We start from the raw sequence: 18,737 nt of genomic DNA on the forward strand, positions 1-18,737 counted from the left end.
TAAGCATTTTCTAGTTTCCAGACAATAACTGTGCAACGGTGTATGGATCTCTCTGAAATTATACTACAAGTTTCCATACCACAAAGGGATGGTAAGGATTTGCTTTGGGGGGTTATGGCTCAAACCGTTTAGGAATTAGGGGCAAAAAAGGGGGAAAAACAAGGTTGTCCTGGTTAATGGACAAATACTTTAGTACAAAACATAATTTAAAGCAGTGTAAGGGAGATAAATCAAATACATCATTGAAATTATCTCCCTTACACTGCTTTTAAATTATGTATAAAGTAATGGTTAATGAACAATAAAGATAATTTAAAACAGTGTAAGGGAGGTAATCCAAATACAACGTTTTAGTTACTTCCCTTACACTGCTTTTAAATTATGTTTAAAGAAATGCATATTTATAAAGGAAGACCAGTAAAAATATCTGCAAATGTTGCATCTTTTTTTTTTACAAAAAAATCCATATGAAAGATTAGACACTATATTTTTAATTCTATTATAAAATAGATTAAGTTAGCACTATGGTAAATTTAAATGGGTAATTATGGTTGCCAACTCCATTGGAAATTTGAATTGAGATTATGACTACATCTTGAGGGAAAGAATTTTTTGGGGGAAAAAAGGTGTGTGGGGGGGGGGGGGGGATAAAAAGAAATTGTGGGGGGTCAATTTTTTCTCATTTCAGATTTCAGAAATTAAAAAGAATTATTCTTCAAATATTATTTTTTTTTCAAATTTCAAATATTGAAAAATTTCAAGAAGTAATATTTAATTGCACAGTATGGCGCATTAGATTTGTAAAATCTTTGATCACATTTATTTATTTGTTATGCCGAATCTAACAGTGTATTTAGATTTTTAATTTTGGGTCCAGTTTTCAAATTGGTCTACATTAAGGTCCAAAGGGTCCAAAATTAAACTTTGTTTGATTTTAGCAAAAATTGAATATATGAGGTTCTTTGATATGCTGAATCTAAACATGTATTTAGATTTTTGATTTTTGGCCCAGTTTTCAAGTTAGTCCAAATTGGGGTCCAAAATTAAACTTTGTTTGATTTAAAAAAAAATTGAATATATGGGGTTCTTTGATATGCTGAATCTAACCATGTATTTAGATTTTTTATTTGTGGACCCCGTTATCAAATTGGTTCATATTGAGGTCAAAAGGGTTCAAAATTAAACTTTGTTTGATTTCATCTAAAATTGAATTATTGGGGTTCTTTGATTTTCCAAATCTAACCGTGTATTTAGATTTTTAATTTTGGGTCCTGTTTTTTAATTTGGTCTACATTAAGGTCCAAAGGGTCCAAAATTAAGCTAAGTTTGATTTTAACAAAAATTGAATTCTTGGGGTTCTTTGATATGCTGAATCTAAACATGTGTTTAGATTTTTGATTATGGGCCCAGTTTTGAAGTTGGTCCAAGATAGGGTCCAGTATTTAAACTTTGTTTGATTTCAACAAAAATTGAATATATGGGGTTTTTTGATATGCTGAATCTAAACAAGTATTTAGATTTTTGATTATGGGCCCAGTTTTCAAGTTGGTCCAAATTGGGGTCCAAAATTAAACTTTGTTTGATTTCCACAAAAATTGAATATATGAGGTTCTTTGATATGCTGAATCTAACCATGTATTTAGATTTTTTTATTTGTGGGCCCCCCTATCAAATTGGTTCATATTGAGGTCAAAAGGGTCCAAAATTAAACTTTGTTTGATTTCATCAAAAATTGAGTTATTGGGGTTCTTTGATATTCCAAATCTAACCGTGTATTTAGATTTTTAATTTTAAGTCCCGTTTTTTAAATTGGTCTACATTAAGGTCCAAAGGGTCCAAAATTAAACTTTGTTTGATTTTAGCAAAAATTGAATTCTTGGGGTTCTTTGATATGCTGAATCTAAACATGTGTTTAGATTTTTGATTATGGGCCCAGTTTTCAAGTTTGTCCAAGTTGGGGTCCAAAATTAAACTTTTTTTGATTTCAACAATAATTGAATATATGGGGTTCTTTGATATGCTGAATCTAACCATGAATTTAGATTTTTTATTTGTGGGCCCCGCTATCAAATTGGTTCATATTGAGGTCAAAAGGGTCCAAAATTAAACTTTGTTTGATTTCATCAAAAATTGAATTATTGGGGTTCTTTGATATTCCAAATCTAACCGTGTATTTAGATTTTTAATTTTAAGTCCCGTTTTTTAAATTGGTCTACATTAAGGTCCAAAGGGTCCAAAATTAAACTTAGTTTGATTTTAGCAAAAATTGAATTCTTGGGGTTCTTTGATATGCTGAATCTAAACATGTGTTTAGATTTTTGATTATGGGCCCAGTTTTCAAGTTTGTCCAAGTTGGGGTCCAAAATTAAACTTTGTTTGATTTTAACAAAAATTGAATATATGGGGTTCTTTGATATGCTGAATCTAACCATGTATTTTGATTTTGGACATTGGACCATAATAGGTAAATTAAAAAAATTCTTAGACCACATTCTTTCTGTGTCAGAAACCTATGCTGTGTCAAATATTTAATAACAATCCAAATTCAGAGCTGTATCAAGCTTGAATGTTGTGTCCATACTTGCCCCAACTGTTCAGGGTTCGACCTCTGCGGTCGTATCAAGCTGCGCCCCAGCGAAGCATTTTATTTGATGTTATTTCTTCATAGACAAAAAAAATATTACAGTCATTCCTTAATTGAATTGAAATTTCTTTGATATATTAATGTTTGGTATGAATTTTTTTGGTATGATATATTCTCCTTCTTCAAAGTGATGGAAATGTCCATGGTATTCATACACTTGATCAAAGTCTTGAGTTTTTTTATCTCTAAATAAGTGTCAGATTAAAAAGAGAATGAAGTAAAATAATCACTATTTTGTAGAAAAGTGCCAAAACAATTCATTGATTGTCAGCCTATAGAAAACAAATGTACATATAATTTTGTCTGTTCAGCAGAGTTTAAAAAAAAGTGGAAACAAATTAAACAGTAGGTTTTTTAGAAGTATCTCCCCAAGGGCCTATCAAAATCTCTATTGATAGTTGTGGTCTCTTAGTAACTAAGGATTCTTCATACTACAGTTGCTGAATGAAAATATGTCCCAAAGTCCACAGTGTTTAGAGTAAGTTAGAGGTTTTTCTAGAAATGACACATTGTATGCAAGAAAAAGATTTGATGAAATAACGAACTAGTCAAAATTTGTTGATATATGGACAGTTTTGTTTCCTCTTATAGTTTTGTTTCCTTTTATAGTTTTGTTTCCTCTTATAGTTTTGTTTCCTCTTAAAGTTGATGTGTTTCCCTCAGTTTTGGTTTGTGACCCGGATTTGTTTCAGTTAAATCGATTTATGACTATTGAACAGTGGTATACTACTATTGCCTTTATTTGTTTCTATTCTGATCATCTTTCAGTTTGCTCTATAATGATTTACAATTTTGGCAATTATGGTACTTTTTAAGAAAAAAATATTTACTTAAGGTAAATCATATTTGGCAGGTCATGGTTAAACTATCTGAGAAGGGAATCAAGTACACCACAACCTTATTACTGTTTGTCAGCTATTTAGAGACATCACAGACATTCCCATTAATTTTGTATGCAACACTGCAAAGTTATTTATTGAATGATATAGTTTGACAATTTTACCAAAACTGGGTCAAGTGTTGCTTAATCCAAAATAGCAATTAGGTCTATAGATCTGTATATGTAAATGTGAACCAGCTTGATTTCTCGGCCTACAACCTACAAGTCATTATAGAAAATGAGGAGCCATTTAAATTGTTTCCATACGAAACAAACACAGAAGTCTAAACTAGTAATTTACAGATAATGATATTAATCATTCTGTTTTCATTGGAAGACCCCTTATAAAATAATAACATAGAACATTTTAACAGTAGTTAGAAAACTATCATTTCATAAAAGATAAAGATATACCAATTTGATAAACTTATAGATAAGTATACAGTTAGGGTGTTGCTTATTGTTGTACGGCTGTACATTGACCTATAGTTATTTATTTCCACATCTTTTGGACTTTGTTGGATACATGTAGTTGTCTCATTGGAACATTATACCACTTTGCCTAATTTTTATATTGTACCTGGTATTATATTTTCAGGATCTTATAGAACAAGTTTTCCATGAAATGAAATTAGGCAGTGTTACAAACTTAAATGACTATTATCAATCAAGAATTATAAACTACAGCAAAAATATGGAACATACATGTCAACAATTAATGCAAGAGTATGAGAAATTAATGCAACCTGTGACACAGAAAACACCTGATACAGTACCTGTTATAAGGTAAACAATTTATATAAAACCTAATTTTAGTTTTTTAGTCAAGAATATGTTTTTATGATAAATTTCTGATTTGAATTAAAAAAAACAATATATACATGTAGAATGTGTTGTTATACCACTGTACCAGATTGAGTGATGTTATAGTGCTCAAAACATGTTTAACCCTGCCACTTTATTTATTTGCCTTAACCAAGCAAGGGGCCTGTAATCCAGTTGTTATTGGTTGCTGTTTGCCGTAATAGTTTATCATTAAATTATAACTGTTTTGTTATAGTCTTTATGGATAGGTGCTGTATTGGGATTCATTCGTACCTTATTTCCTTAATTTTATAAATAAAAGGAATTGTGGCATAACTGTAAAAGTCTATGAGACAGTAATCAATCCACACAATTTTATTAAAAAAAGACATTTTGACATCTTGTGTGGCCTTAAAATGTATTTTGATAACATTACATCTTTTGCATTTAACTGTTCGTTTCTCAAGGATAAAAGAAGAACCAAGTTCAGAGATTCAGTTTCCTGTGTTTGATGAAAATGATGATATAACAGATGAACATTTATTACAATTAGAAGGTAAGGCCACATCAAATGATGATATAACAGATGAACATTTATTACAATTAGAAGGTAAGGCCACATCAAATGATGATATAACAGATGAACATTTATTACAATTAGTGGGTAAGGCCACATCAAATGATGATATAACAGATGAACATTTATTACAATTAGTGGGTAAGGCCACATCAAATGATGATATAACAGATGAACATTTATTACAATTAGAAGGTAAGGCCACATCAAATGATGATATAACAGATGAACATTTATTACAATTAGAGGGTAAGTCCACATCAAATGATGATATAACAGATGAACATTTATTACAATTAGAAGGTAAGGCCACATCAAATGATGATGTAACAGATGAACATTTATTACAATTAGAAGGTAAGGCCACATCAAATGATGATATAACAGATGAACATTTATTACAATTAGTGGGTAAGGCCACATCAAATGATGATAAAACAGATGAACATTTATTACAATTTGAAGATAAGGCCACATCGAATGATGATATAACAGATGAACATTTATTACAATTAGTGGGTAAGGCCACATCAAATGATGATAAAACAGATGAACATTTATTACAATTAGAAGGTAAGGCCACATCAAATGATGATATAACAGATGAACATTTATTTGAATTAGAGGGTAAGGCCACATCAAATGATGATATAACAAATGAACATTTATTACAATTAGAAGGTAAGGCCACGTCAAATGATGATATAACAGATGAACATTTATTACAATTAGAGGGTAAGGCCACATCAAATGATGATATAACAGATGAACATTTATTACTATTAGAAGGTAAGGCCACATTAAATTTATGTTTTGTTGGTTTTTAGCTCACCTGGCCCTATGGGCCAAGTGAGCTTTTCTCATCACTTGGCATCCGTCATCGTCCGTTAACTTTTACAAAAATCTTCTCCTCTGAAACTCCTGGGTCAAATTTAACCAAACTTGACCACAATCATCATTGGGTATCTAGTTTAAAAAATGTGTCCAATGACCTGGCCCGCCAACCAAAAATAGAACATAGTAGATTTTGGCTTATATCTCTGAAAGTAAAGCATTTAGAGCAAATCTGACAAGGGATAAAAATCTGCCCTGATATTTTCAGACAAATAAGACATTCCGTAGTTGGGTTGCTGCCCCTGAATTGGTAATTTTAAGGAAATTTTGCAGTTTTTGGTTATTATCTTGAATATTATTATAGATAGAGATAAACTGTAAACAGCAATAATGTTCAGCAATGAAAGATCTACAAATAGGTCAACATGACCAAAATGGTCAATTGGCCCCTTAAACAAGGAATTATTTGAATCTGGAATAATTTTGAATTCTGGAAAATTGATTAGAAATGTATGATGAAAACTAACCCAACTAAATAGGGTTAGCCATGCATGCATGGCTAAGGTTAATTTTACTTTCCCTATCATTTCAGTATGAACTAACTAACCCACCTTAGCCATGCGCTTAGCCATGTGCGCATGGCTAACCCTATTTAGTTGGGTTAGTTTTCATCATATATTTCTCATCAATTTTCCAGAATTCATAATTATTCCGGATTCAAATAATTCCTTGTTTTAAGGAGTTATTGCCCTTTATAGTCAATTTTTAACAATTTTTTGTTAATTTTTGTAATCTTTTACAAAAATCTTCTCCTCTGTAACTACTGAAACACATTTAACCAAACTTGGCCACAATCATCATTAGGGAATCTATTTTAAAAAATGTGTTCGAAGACCCCGCCTATCAACCAACATGGCCGACATGGCTAAAAATAGAACATAGGGGTAAAATGCAAGTTTTGTCTATTATATTTGAATCGTTATAAATGGAGAAAATCTAAAAGGAGCAAAAATGTTCAGAATAATGAGCTCTACCAATTGTCCATATAAGCCAAAACTGTTAGACAAATTCTTATAGGAGTTATTGCCCATAAATGACAAATTAACCATTTTTTTTCATTTTTATACGACCACCGAAAAATTTTGCAGTCGTATATAGGTATGACATTGGCGTCGGCGTCATTGTCGTCCGAAGACACATTGGTTTTCGCACTCTAACTTTAGTTTAAGTGAATGGATCTCTATGAAATTTTACCATATGGTTCAATACCACAAAAGGAAGGTTGGGAAAGATTTTGGGGGTTATGGTACTAACAGTTAAGGAATTAGGGGCCAAAAATAAGCATTTTTTTTAACTTCCAGACATAACTTGTGTGTTAGTGTATGGATCTCTCTGACATTCTACCACAAGGTTCCATATCACAAAGAGAATGCTGGGATTGATTTTGGGGGTAATTGCCTCAAAATTTTAGGAATTAGGGGCCAAAAAAGGGGCAAAAAACAAGCATTTTTCTAGTTTCCTGACAATAACTTGTGTGTAAGTGTATGGATTTTTCTGAAATTGTACTACAAGGTTCCATATCACAAAGGGAAAGCTGGAATTGAGTTAGGGGGTAATTGGCCAAAACGTTAAGGAATAAGGGGCCAAAAATAAGCATTTTTGGAAAATGACGCTATCAGCGGCATGTTTCCGATACCATTGACCAGAACTAACGGAAGTTGATTATGCCTCCGCCTACCGCACTCGGTTTCATATTTAGTATTTTACATACTAACTGGAATCTGCTTGTATTACGCTACACTCGAACAAAGTGTTGTAGTCGGACGGGAACCAGTTTACATACGTTATTTTATTTACCAAAAAGATATCTTGACCTGTCCATATTGTTTTTGTTATTAAATGGTATTTGGAGCTATTCCTTTGTTATATTTTTCATATTTATTCGAGCTTTCACTTTTATGCACATGTCTTACAATCAGAACAATCGGTATGTATACATGATAAATAGATCCGTTTTGTTATGGTGTTGGACTTTTTACCCTCCAATGATCAGCAATCGCTAGACAAAATAGTTCTCCTAAATAATGTCAGCCTTTCATGCCATTTCAACTTAACAATCATTAAAAAAGTAATAATCGGAATCATTTTGATATCCATTGGATAGAAACTGGTCTTTATCCAGATTTACGAAGATTTTAATAATCGGTAATTAGTAATACGGTTATACCCACGCGGTGCGTATGAATCTTTGTTTACAAAGTTATAGCAGCAGAGTCTGTAACTGTATCATTATTAGTTAACTACACTGTTATTGTACTTAATATGATGAAAACTGCATATGCAATATAAGATGTCAACTCGGCCAATACAGATTTTTTTTCCGTATTGGCCGAGTTCTGATCCGGCCAAAACAGGATTTCAGAAAGTCTCTAGTTTTTAGATCATAAGTCACGATAAACTCAAACTGAAAGTAAACAGTTGTTTGTACGACGCAGTTTTTATTTACTCACCATAAACAAGCTGAAACGTTCAGTATGGCATATATTTTAGGTTAAAGACGGTCCCATTCATTTGACAAGCATTTTGAAAGTAGACGATGGAATTATTTCAGGTTAAGGAACGAGTAAATTATCACAAAGTTCATTTCTTGAGGACCTCATAATTTCATCATGTCGATGGTACAAATCGATTTTTACTGTTCACTTTCGTTTCTCATGTTTTGTAAACGGTCTTTTATTTTTAAACCCGAACCAGGCATATGCATTCTGTAATTGCGCAAATCTTCGTTCTTTGGTCAATTAGCTTATGGATAGTTGTATCAATTTCAACTCTTACATTATTTTTTTTAAAAATATATTTGCATTACACATGCAATGGCAGTACCTTTCCAATTACTTTTTATGTGTTGTGTCTAAATTAAAGTTGTAACACTTTATAGTGACAGGAAAGGGTAGAAAAATTCATCAGATGAGGAAAGGCTGAAGATGCATGGAAACGGCACCAAATCATTAGATATTGCATCTTATAAAAAGAAACTGAGATTTGGATAGTTCCACTTCAAGGTAAAAATGTTTATCTCTTGTGAAATGAAATAAAAAAATATTGTAACACTGTAGTTAATTAATAAAGATACTATTACATGTATTTCTGTATTGGCCTTATTGTTGGTCCTCGGCCAGCAGTATTGGACTTCGGCTTTGCCTCTGACCAATACACCAAGACATGGACCAATAACAACGACAATACAGAAATACTTACGCAATAATATTATAGAATGACAGTATGGTTCAATAGCGGGAATCAGCCCCTCAACTACTTTTTACATAAATATTAACTTCTGGCTTCAACTCCTTGTTCGTCTTGTCTGGAGATCTTGTTGTAGTTCCAGTTAGGCAAGCATTTTAGAGACGTATCCCGTCCATCCTCTCTTGACTTGTAATTTCTGGTGATAGATTTTGCTGCTTGACGTTGTATCCTTTCAAGCTTGTTTTTTTTTTGTTACCGTGTAGGGGTCCCATACTATGGCTCCATATTAAATTGTAAGATCCCTAAAGGTCCATTCCTAAAGGTCTAGATCATTGTTCTAATCTGACACAAATTTCAATAACTGGAATGCTACCCAAGTTGAATATATGGTGACCTACTAGAACAGCATTATCACTATTGAAATTGTGTTTAATACCATGATTGTTCAATGTCATTAACTTAAATGGAGACAGACATTTGACCTGAAAGGTGGTGTGGGAGTGCAAAATCAAAAACTAACTGACTATGATATATGGTTAAAGAATGAATATCAATTACATGGGTCAACATGGTCAAGGGCAGAGTTGTTATGAAATAACAATATGGCAGAGAAGTGGTTTCAAGTTTCATATAAAGCGACCTGACTGACATGAAATAAAAAATCAAAGGAGTATCCCTATTTGTCTAATCTTCAAGGTGAAATAAAACTAGTAAAACAATATTATACTATTGTCTAAATCTACAGAAATATAATTTGCTTCAAGTAACAGAAATAACTAGGTCACTAGTAACTTATTTAATGAGTATGTGGGGTATAAGAGCTTGATAACAACAGGCTCTTCATAATCATTTTGTTTGAAAAGGATACTAGTAGTCTATATTCTTGATTTAGAAAAATGTAATTGCAAGACAAAAATCACATTACTTAGAATACTTTAGATCATTCAGGTAGTCTTTATTTATATGTACAAAAGAACAGCCAGTAGTCATTGGATATTGTAGATCATTCAAATAGTCTTGACCTATTTATTAGTACAAAAGAACAGCCAGTAGTCATTGGATATTGTAGATCATTCTGGTAGTCTTGACCTATTTATTTATAGAAAAAAACAGCCAGTAGTCATTGGATACTGTAGATCATTCAGGTAGTCTTGACCTATACATTTGTACTAAAAAAACAGCCAGTTGTCATCTTCACATAACACACACATATACGAATATCAATTATATGCTTACGAGACATGTTGTAATATTAAACTAATTACGGTATATGAAAATCAAGACTTACATAAAAAATATCACAATATAAGAGACAGTGGCGTCATTTTTCCTCAGAGCTTTCACCTCTTTGATTAGCTCACCTGGCCCAAAGGGCCAAATGAGCTTTTCTCGTCAATTGGCGTCCGTCGTCCATTTAACTTTTACAAAAATCTTCTCCTCTAAACTACTTGGCCAAATTTAACCAAACTTGGCCACAATCATCATTGGGGTATCTAGTTTAAAAAATGTGTCCGGTGACCCAGCCAACCAACCAAGATGGCTGCCATGGCTAAATATAGAACATAGGGATAAAATGTAGATTTTGGCTTATATCTCTGAAACCAAAGCATTTAGAGCAAATCTGACAGGGGTAAAATTGTTTATCAGGTCAAGATCTATCTGCCCTGAAATTTTCAGATGAATCTGACAACCCCTTGTCGGGTTGCTGTCCCTGAATTGGTAATTTTAAGAAAATTTTGCAGCTTTTGGTTATTATCTTGAATATTATTATAGATAGAGATAAACTGTAAACAGCAATAATGTACAGCAAAGTAAGATCTACAAATAAGTCAACATGACCAAAATTGTCAATTGACCCCTTAAGGAGTTATTGCCCTTTATAGTCAATTTTTTACAATTTTGTAAATTTTTGTAAATTTTTACAAAATATTTTCTACTGTAACTACTGGGCCAAGTTCATTATAGATAGAGATAATAGTAAGGAGCAAGAATGTTCAGTAAAGTAAGATCTACAAACACATCACCATCACCAAAACACAATTTTGTCATGAATCCATCTGTGTCCTTTGTTTAATATGCACATAGACCAAGGTGAGCTACACAGGCTCTTTAAAGCCTCTAGTTCTAGTTTCCAGACAATAACTTGTGTTCAAGTGTATTGATCTCTCTAAAATTGTACTGCAAGGTACCATACCACAAAGGGAAGGCTGGGATTGATTTTGGGGGTAATTGCCTCTAAATTTTAGGAATTGGGGGCCAAAAAGGGGAAAAAAACAAGCATTTTTCTAGTTTCAGGACAATAACTTGTGTGTAAGTGTATGGATCTTTATGAAATTGTACTACAAGGTTCCATATCATAAAGGGAAAGCTGGGTTTGAGTTTTGGGGTAATTGCCCTAAACTTTTAGGAATTTGGGGCCAAAAAGGGGCCAAAAAACGCATTTTTCTAGTTTCCAGACAATAACTTGTGTTCAAGTGTACGGATCTCTCTGAAATTGTACTGCAAGATACCATACCACAAAGGAAAGGCTGGGATTGATTTTGGGGGTTATTGCCTCAAAATTTTAGAAATTAGGGGCCAAAAAGGGGAAAAAAAACAAGAATTTTTCTAGTTTCAGGACAATAACTTGTGTGTAAGTGTATGGATCTTTATGAAATTGTACTACAAGGTTCCATATCACAAAGGGAAAGCTGGGTTTGAGTTTGGGGGTAATTGCCCTAAACGTTTAGGAACTTGGGACCAAATTGGGGCCAAAAAACAAGCATTTTTCTAGTTTCCAGACAATAACTTGTGTTCAAGTGTACAGATCTCTCTGAAATTGTACTGCAAGGTACCATACCACAAAGGGAAGGCTGGGATTGAGTTTGGGGGTGATGAATCATAAGGGGGTTCGAAAAAATTGAGGGGGGATTTTTTTTTCCTTTTTTTTTCGTTAAAATTTTCCATTTTAAATTGGTTATTTCTGATTTTTATATAAAAGCAAATAATGATAATTGGTTTGAATAGGTAAATTAAATTTTTTTAAGTTCTTAGACCACATTCATTCTGTGTCAGAAACCTATGCTGTGTCAAATATTTAATCACAATCCAAATTCAGTGCTGTATCCAGCTTGAATGTTATGTCCATAATTGCCCCAACTGTTCAGCGGTCAACCTCTGCGGTCGTTTCAAGCTGCGCCCAGCTGAGCATTTTATTGCCTATTATCATGAAAACTATGATATTTAGAGAGAAACATTTTTTTTTCCTTTATGCCTTATATGATTTAAATTATAATAGATAAATAAACACTTTAATTCACAAAAATGATCAGCAAGGCAAGATCTATTAAAAAGTCAAATTTTGCCGATACAGTTAGTCAACTGTCACTCTTCATAGGAGTGATTGCCCTCAAATGAGGATTTTTTTTACCCTCTTTTGTGTTTTGAGCAAAAACTAAAGAAGATAGAGAGGAACTAAACAGACTAAAAGATCAGTAATACAAGATCAACAAAATAGAGATTTTTGTCATGAAGTCTATTCTTGTCTACAATGTTGGAGAGTGCCCTTTGTATGATATGCACATAGACCAAGGTGAGCGACACAGGCTCTTTAGAGCCTCTAGTTTATCTTTCTTGCATCACTTTTATACAGATAGAGAATTTCTAATAATTACAAAAGTTTCCATGTGATTACAGTTACTGTATCCAAGAATTTGATTTTTTATGTATGATGGGCAGGTTGATTAAGTAATAATAATAATATTTTATTTCATTAAGCAAATACAGTTGATTGGATTTACACAATTTGGATATTCTATAGACAATAAACAGCATAATATTACATGTGCATGTGTGTATACACAAATTATAAAATAATGAATGAATGAATGGAGTGGAGAATGGCATACAAACATAATAAACAAACATTTGAATCATTCATCGTTACACTTTTTTTTAGCTGCAGAGAATAAATACTGTCTAAGGTTGTTTTAAAGCTCTTTGGTATCCTATTCTCACAGATAAAAGTTGCTTTAATTTGAAGGTCAATAGTAATAAATTTTGCTACAAGTGCATCTCAAATTGTTGTATTTATCACATTCTTAAATGAAATGACACTCATCTTCAAAATAATATTTTTGTTACACATACAAGTCACAGAAATCCTACATTCATTCTGTCTTTGGTATCTTCTACGAAGACAATTTATTTTTCAGGTTTAAGTGGATTTGAGATAACAGTTGAACATGAGCCTACAGGTGGACTTACTACTGAATCAGATTCAAAATGGACGGTCATTAAAATTGAACCACCAGAAAACAAGCAAGTAAAACATTGTGTTTGTAAAGCAGACAATTATATAGATGCATCATATGAGTAATTAGATAAACACGCCAGAAAAAAAAGTTTAGATAAATTAGTAACTCTTTATATACATAAAGCATCACATTTAAAAAAAAAATGTAAATTCATGCTAATATCGTATCTGTATGAAGGTTTTACTTTTTATATAATAGATAGATATGTGAAATTGTATGATATGTTTGTTTGAATCTTGTGACTGAAATGTTTGTAAAACAGTTTTTTGTGATTTTTTTCAGACTTATATCTTTAGATTCATATGATGAACCAGGAAGTATAAAAAGCCAGCCTCCACAAACCCCATCACATAGTGATGCTGGTGATAGTATAGCAGACCCTTCATCTGTACCTGTGTCAGATATCATGTCCCCTCCCTCAGAACCCCCTAAACTCAAGAAAAGGTAGGTAATGCTGTAACACAGACCCTTCATGTGTACCTGTGTCAGATATCATGTCCCCTCCCTCAGAACCCCTATACTCAAGAAAAGGTAGATGATGCAGTAACACTATGACTTATCCATTGGTTAAACATTTAATATACATTATAATGAGAAAAAGAACTCAACGCAAAACCTAACAAAAATAATTCAAGTTCATAGTGTGGGCTTTTTGTTAAGTTTGTAATTGATCATATTCATACAAGATTTAAATAGACACAGGAAACAGCAACCTAACAATATAATAACAACAAGAAAGACATCTCAAGGTCACCACAAGGTCCTTTATAATATACAAGTGTCTACCGGTATATCATTTGTCATGATCAACAGATACCACAAAGGTCTATAATCAACACCAAAGGATAGAAACATAAAGATATAAACAACCACTTCCAAGGTCACTGACTTTGGACAGCATTGTATTAACAATCACAAGGTTGCACTAGTTTTTGGGGTACTTAACTTAGACACTGACCATTGATCCTAAACACACTATTTATCCAAAACAAACCAACAGAAACATTTCTTTTTTAACTCAATGTTATATATTTTTTCCCCCATTTATCATTGGAAACTAAAGAATTTTTCCCTTCCCTTTTGAAACAATTTTTTTTCCTGAGGAAATTGAGGAATAAAATAATTTATTTAAAAAAACTAGTCTCCACACACACAAAAAGATGAATGGTGGATTTCTAAACTCTTTATTTTTAACAATGGAATAACAATAGGTACTTACAGTAAAAACCTGTTTAGAATATTTTATAAATCAGTATTACAGATGAAGAAACTATAAGACAAATAAAAGAATAAGAAGTAAACAAAACCAGAAATGCTTGCTTTTCTGGAGGCAATATTTAAGTAATTACTCTGCTGATATTTAAATCATCATGCCTATTTACACTGAAAAATCTGGGCAAACTTCCATTGCCATAATATGTTTACAGGTATTTAATATAATAGACCACTTTTAGGTTATGTCCTTTACCAGAAAAGTTCATCAATTATGCGTGCCTTTATGGCATCATTTACCAGATAGAGGGGACAGGCTGTAATTTCCTGAATAATTCTTGCAATATAGCATCATATTTTTTCAACCGCTCGCTCATCATGGGAAGGAAGTGACAATGCCCATAAATGCATGAATAATGTTCACTAAAACCAAAGTTTTTGACAGAAATGCAAAGAACTTGTATTCTATTCAATAAGCAAAACTCACTGATGTTTGGTGTTTATAATTATGTTGCTCAGATAGATTTTCTGTTGATACATGTACAAATGACAATTCGAGTTAAAGTAATGAAATTTGAACTCAGTTGCATTTTCAACTCTGATGAAAACTATATTAATTTCTGAATTCATAATAATAATGAAATTATGCTGTGTGCCCATCAGTATCAACTAAAATAAACTTTTAATTTCAGGAAGAAATGAAGATTTGCTGTTGTTTATGAAAGACTGTAGTCACTGTATATACAAAATAGTAAGAAGGATCAATGGTGACAAGAAAAAACTGTCTATGTTAACCTTCAGCTGTAAAGTGCAATAAAGAGTGAAATAAAATCTGACATCTGGAAGTGGAAATAAATATTTTTAGTGTTATATTGTTGCATATATTTTTTATTTCAATGTTTTTATAGTTTTTACTGTGTTGCCTTCAATGAATGTCCCAAAGGAAAGACATAAATGTTACTTATTTGGTAACATCACTATAGTTGTCAATGCCTAATGGTATGAATTTTAGCTGGTCAATTTTATAAAAAGTGATGAACCATTGATATCTGATATGCTGTTGTAATAGACAACTTTCAAATTCCAGCATTTTCCTGTACATTTCATATGCCACAATGCTTATGTTATTACATCACAGTAAGAACAGATTGTTCAATGACATCACTTACACTGATTGATCTCAGTTCAATTGGTGAAAGTCATTCATATAAAAACACCTTTATATTGCTCTATAGGATCCATCCACTAGTGTTATGGACAATATCAGGATATGCCTCCATAGTGCACTTTGTTATTGTCGTAATTATAACCCCACTATCAGAGGAGGTTTTCATCTGTCCATCCATCCTTCCTTCTGTAGGTCTGTCTATACTGCCATCCATCTGTTAATATCAGTCCTAGAAATGTATGTCTGCCCAACATACATTCAAATGACTTGCATTTCATCTTTAAGTTTTTTTGTTTTTGTTTTATTAAATTTTGTACAAAATTTGTGGTTAGTCAGTGTATTTTATTTGTCCACATTTTGATAGTTATATTGTGGTTTCACAGTTTGTTCAGTGTTGATATGTGCACATCGTTTAGTGAATATGAGCGTTCAAATCATGATCAAGAGTATAACATTCTCATGTTCATTTTCAGTATAGAAACACAGATTTATAGTATACAAGTTGTTGACAATACATATCTTATGATTTATATAACTTAAGTGCACAAATGTAATTCATTGATTAACAATTAATGTCATCAAAGGGCTCATCCTTTACAACTCTTTTTGCATAATATTTTGCAGGCATTTTTTAGGACTTTTTGTGATCTTTATACTAGGATATTTTTTAAAAACTTACGGTTAAGAAATTGTATAACAATGGTACAGCAAAGATTAAGTGTCCAGGGCTACTGATTGTTCTCACAGGAACTACAAATCAGTTTCTTGAAATTTCTATCAAGCCTAATTTGAGCATGCTTTACTGTGTGATGCATTTTTAGATTCATTGCTCATCAACTTCCTGATAGCAGAATACTTAAACGTGTTTAATCCTATAGATTATGGCCATATTTTTAATTTTTATCTCACATTTTTCTCTGAAACTGCAGTGTGTTTGACTCCAATCTTAATTGATTAGGACTACAGGTTTTCCTGCTGAAGGTAATTGGTTCTTTTGGATACTCCAGTTTCCTCCAATAATAAAAACTGGCCCCATGATCTAACTTATAGTCCTGAAAGAAGCCTGTAACACCAAAATTAATTCATCAATCAATCAATTCATCTCAAGAACTGCAAACCTTTTTCTGAAATTTAGAATCAAGCTTCATATTAGCATGATATACTGCGGTATTCATTTTCACATGCATCACTCTTCTGTTTACTGAATACTTATGGCTATGGGTATCATTAATGAGTAATAGTTCACAATTTGTCTTGTTTTAAATTTTTCAAATGTTAAGACTATTGTAAATAGATATAAGAAGATGTGGTATGAGTGCCAATGAGACAACTCTCCATCCAAGTCACAATTTGTAAAAGTAAACCATTATAGGTCAAAGTACGGCCTTCAACACGGAGCCTTGGCTCACACCGAACAGCAAGCTATTAAGGGCCCCAAATATGACTAGTGTAAAACCATTCAAACAGGAAAACCAACGGTCTAATCTATATACAAAACGAGAAAACGAGAAACACTTGTGCAACGCTACAAACGACAACCACTGAACATCAGGTTCCTGAAGTTAGTATCTTAGACTTGAAATTAAGTTCCATATTAATGTAGTAATATGGGTTTTGTCTTGTTCTACTATGGATTCATTTTTTTCATGAAATACCAATTTTCATGGGTATAGGTGAACAACAAGATTAAAGTTTCAACAAAGTATAAATTTTCTATAGGCTTGTATGCAAACCTTTGCAAAATCATGAAATCAAATATCAACCTAATACAATTGTTCTCCAATCAATAAAAAATTTGTACCCACCAAAGTAAATGAATCCTCAGTACATAACAATCTTTTATTTCTCTGCAAAACATACATGACATATCACTGTGTTGACAGCCATTTTGTATGCATGATGTAGTTTCATGCTGATTTTATTCGGTTTTATAACTGCATGATGGTTTGTTGAACAATGAAACTATAATGCTTATGATATACAACTGTTCTTCATCAAGAAACCGACTGTATTAGGCTAAAGATGTTTGTTCCCCACGTAACGCATCACAGGGGACATAGAAATACCGGGCGTCCGTCCGTCTGGTTTGTTAGCGCTCTCAAATGTACAATTCTTGCCAGATTTTTATAAAACTTATATCATAGGTTTATATCAGCAGTGTCTCAGACGAGTTCGAAAATCAGTGCCGATCAATAATTTTTACAAGAGTTGTGGCCCTTAGAAATACTGATAATATGGAAATTTGCATTGTTAGCGCTCTCATGTGTACAATTCTTGCCAGATTTTTTATGAAACTTATATTGTAGGTGTATATCAGCTATGTGTCGGACGAGTTCGAAAATGATTGCGGATCAATTATTTTTAAAAGAGTTCTACCCCTCAGAAATTTTAATTATATGGAAATTTGCAATGTTAGTGCTTTCCTGTGTACAATTCTTGCCAGATTTTTATGAAACTTATATGGGAGGTTTATATCAGCTATGTCTCGGACGAGTTCGAAAATCATTGCTGATCAATTATTTTTAAAACTGTTCTGTCCCTTAGAAATATTCATTTTATGGGAATTTGCATTGTAAGCGCTCTCACATGTACAATTTTTGCCAGATTTTTATCAAATTCATATCAAAGGTAAGGTTAATATCAGCAATGTCACGGATAATTTCGAAAATAATTGCTGATCAAATATTTGTAATGAGTTATGCCGCTTGGAAATATTTAATATATCAGAAACTGCTCTCAAGTCTTCTACTCTCTAAGATAATTTTAAAAAGTTTTTAAAAACAAATGTTTTTTTTTAGTTATTGAACTTGGACAGATAAAATATGTGCAACATGGGTGGGACATTGGAACTCTGTTCTTTTATAAGGCTTAAGGTAGTTAGCCATGAAGTTGTGGTCACATAAACTTGATACTTATAAGACATGTTTATTATGATGTCAGATTTTAAAATTGGATGCCAATTAATGTTTTGATCCCATTTCATGGTTCGCTCAGCAGATGCAGATCCAGGAATTTGAAAAAAGGAAAAAGGGGAGAGGACGTGTTGTTGTATAAATCATCGTAATGATATGTGAATC

At 32.4% G+C, this 18,737-nt stretch overlaps 1 protein-coding gene across 2 annotated transcripts in view; it reads left to right on the forward strand.

The window, feature by feature from the left end:
- LOC127715100 (STAGA complex 65 subunit gamma-like) overlaps positions 1–15,222 on the forward strand; it is a 30,454-nt gene extending 15,232 nt beyond the window's left edge. For both annotated transcript variants that reach the window (XM_052221144.1, XM_052221143.1), the window contains exons 7-11: positions 4,123–4,310; positions 4,796–4,884; positions 13,179–13,284; positions 13,563–13,724; positions 15,185–15,222. In XM_052221144.1, coding sequence (XP_052077104.1) covers positions 4,123–4,310; positions 4,796–4,884; positions 13,179–13,284; positions 13,563–13,724; positions 15,185–15,194 — 555 coding nt within the window. In that variant the 3' untranslated portion in view covers positions 15,195–15,222. The remainder of the gene's footprint in view (positions 1–4,122; positions 4,311–4,795; positions 4,885–13,178; positions 13,285–13,562; positions 13,725–15,184) is intronic.
- The last annotated feature ends 3,515 nt before the right edge of the window (positions 15,223–18,737 follow it).

The sequence above is a fragment of the Mytilus californianus genome, unplaced genomic scaffold (genome assembly GCF_021869535.1).
Source record: "Mytilus californianus isolate M0D057914Y unplaced genomic scaffold, xbMytCali1.0.p SCAF_9, whole genome shotgun sequence".
In the NCBI taxonomy this organism is placed as follows: domain Eukaryota; kingdom Metazoa; phylum Mollusca; class Bivalvia; order Mytilida; family Mytilidae; genus Mytilus; species Mytilus californianus.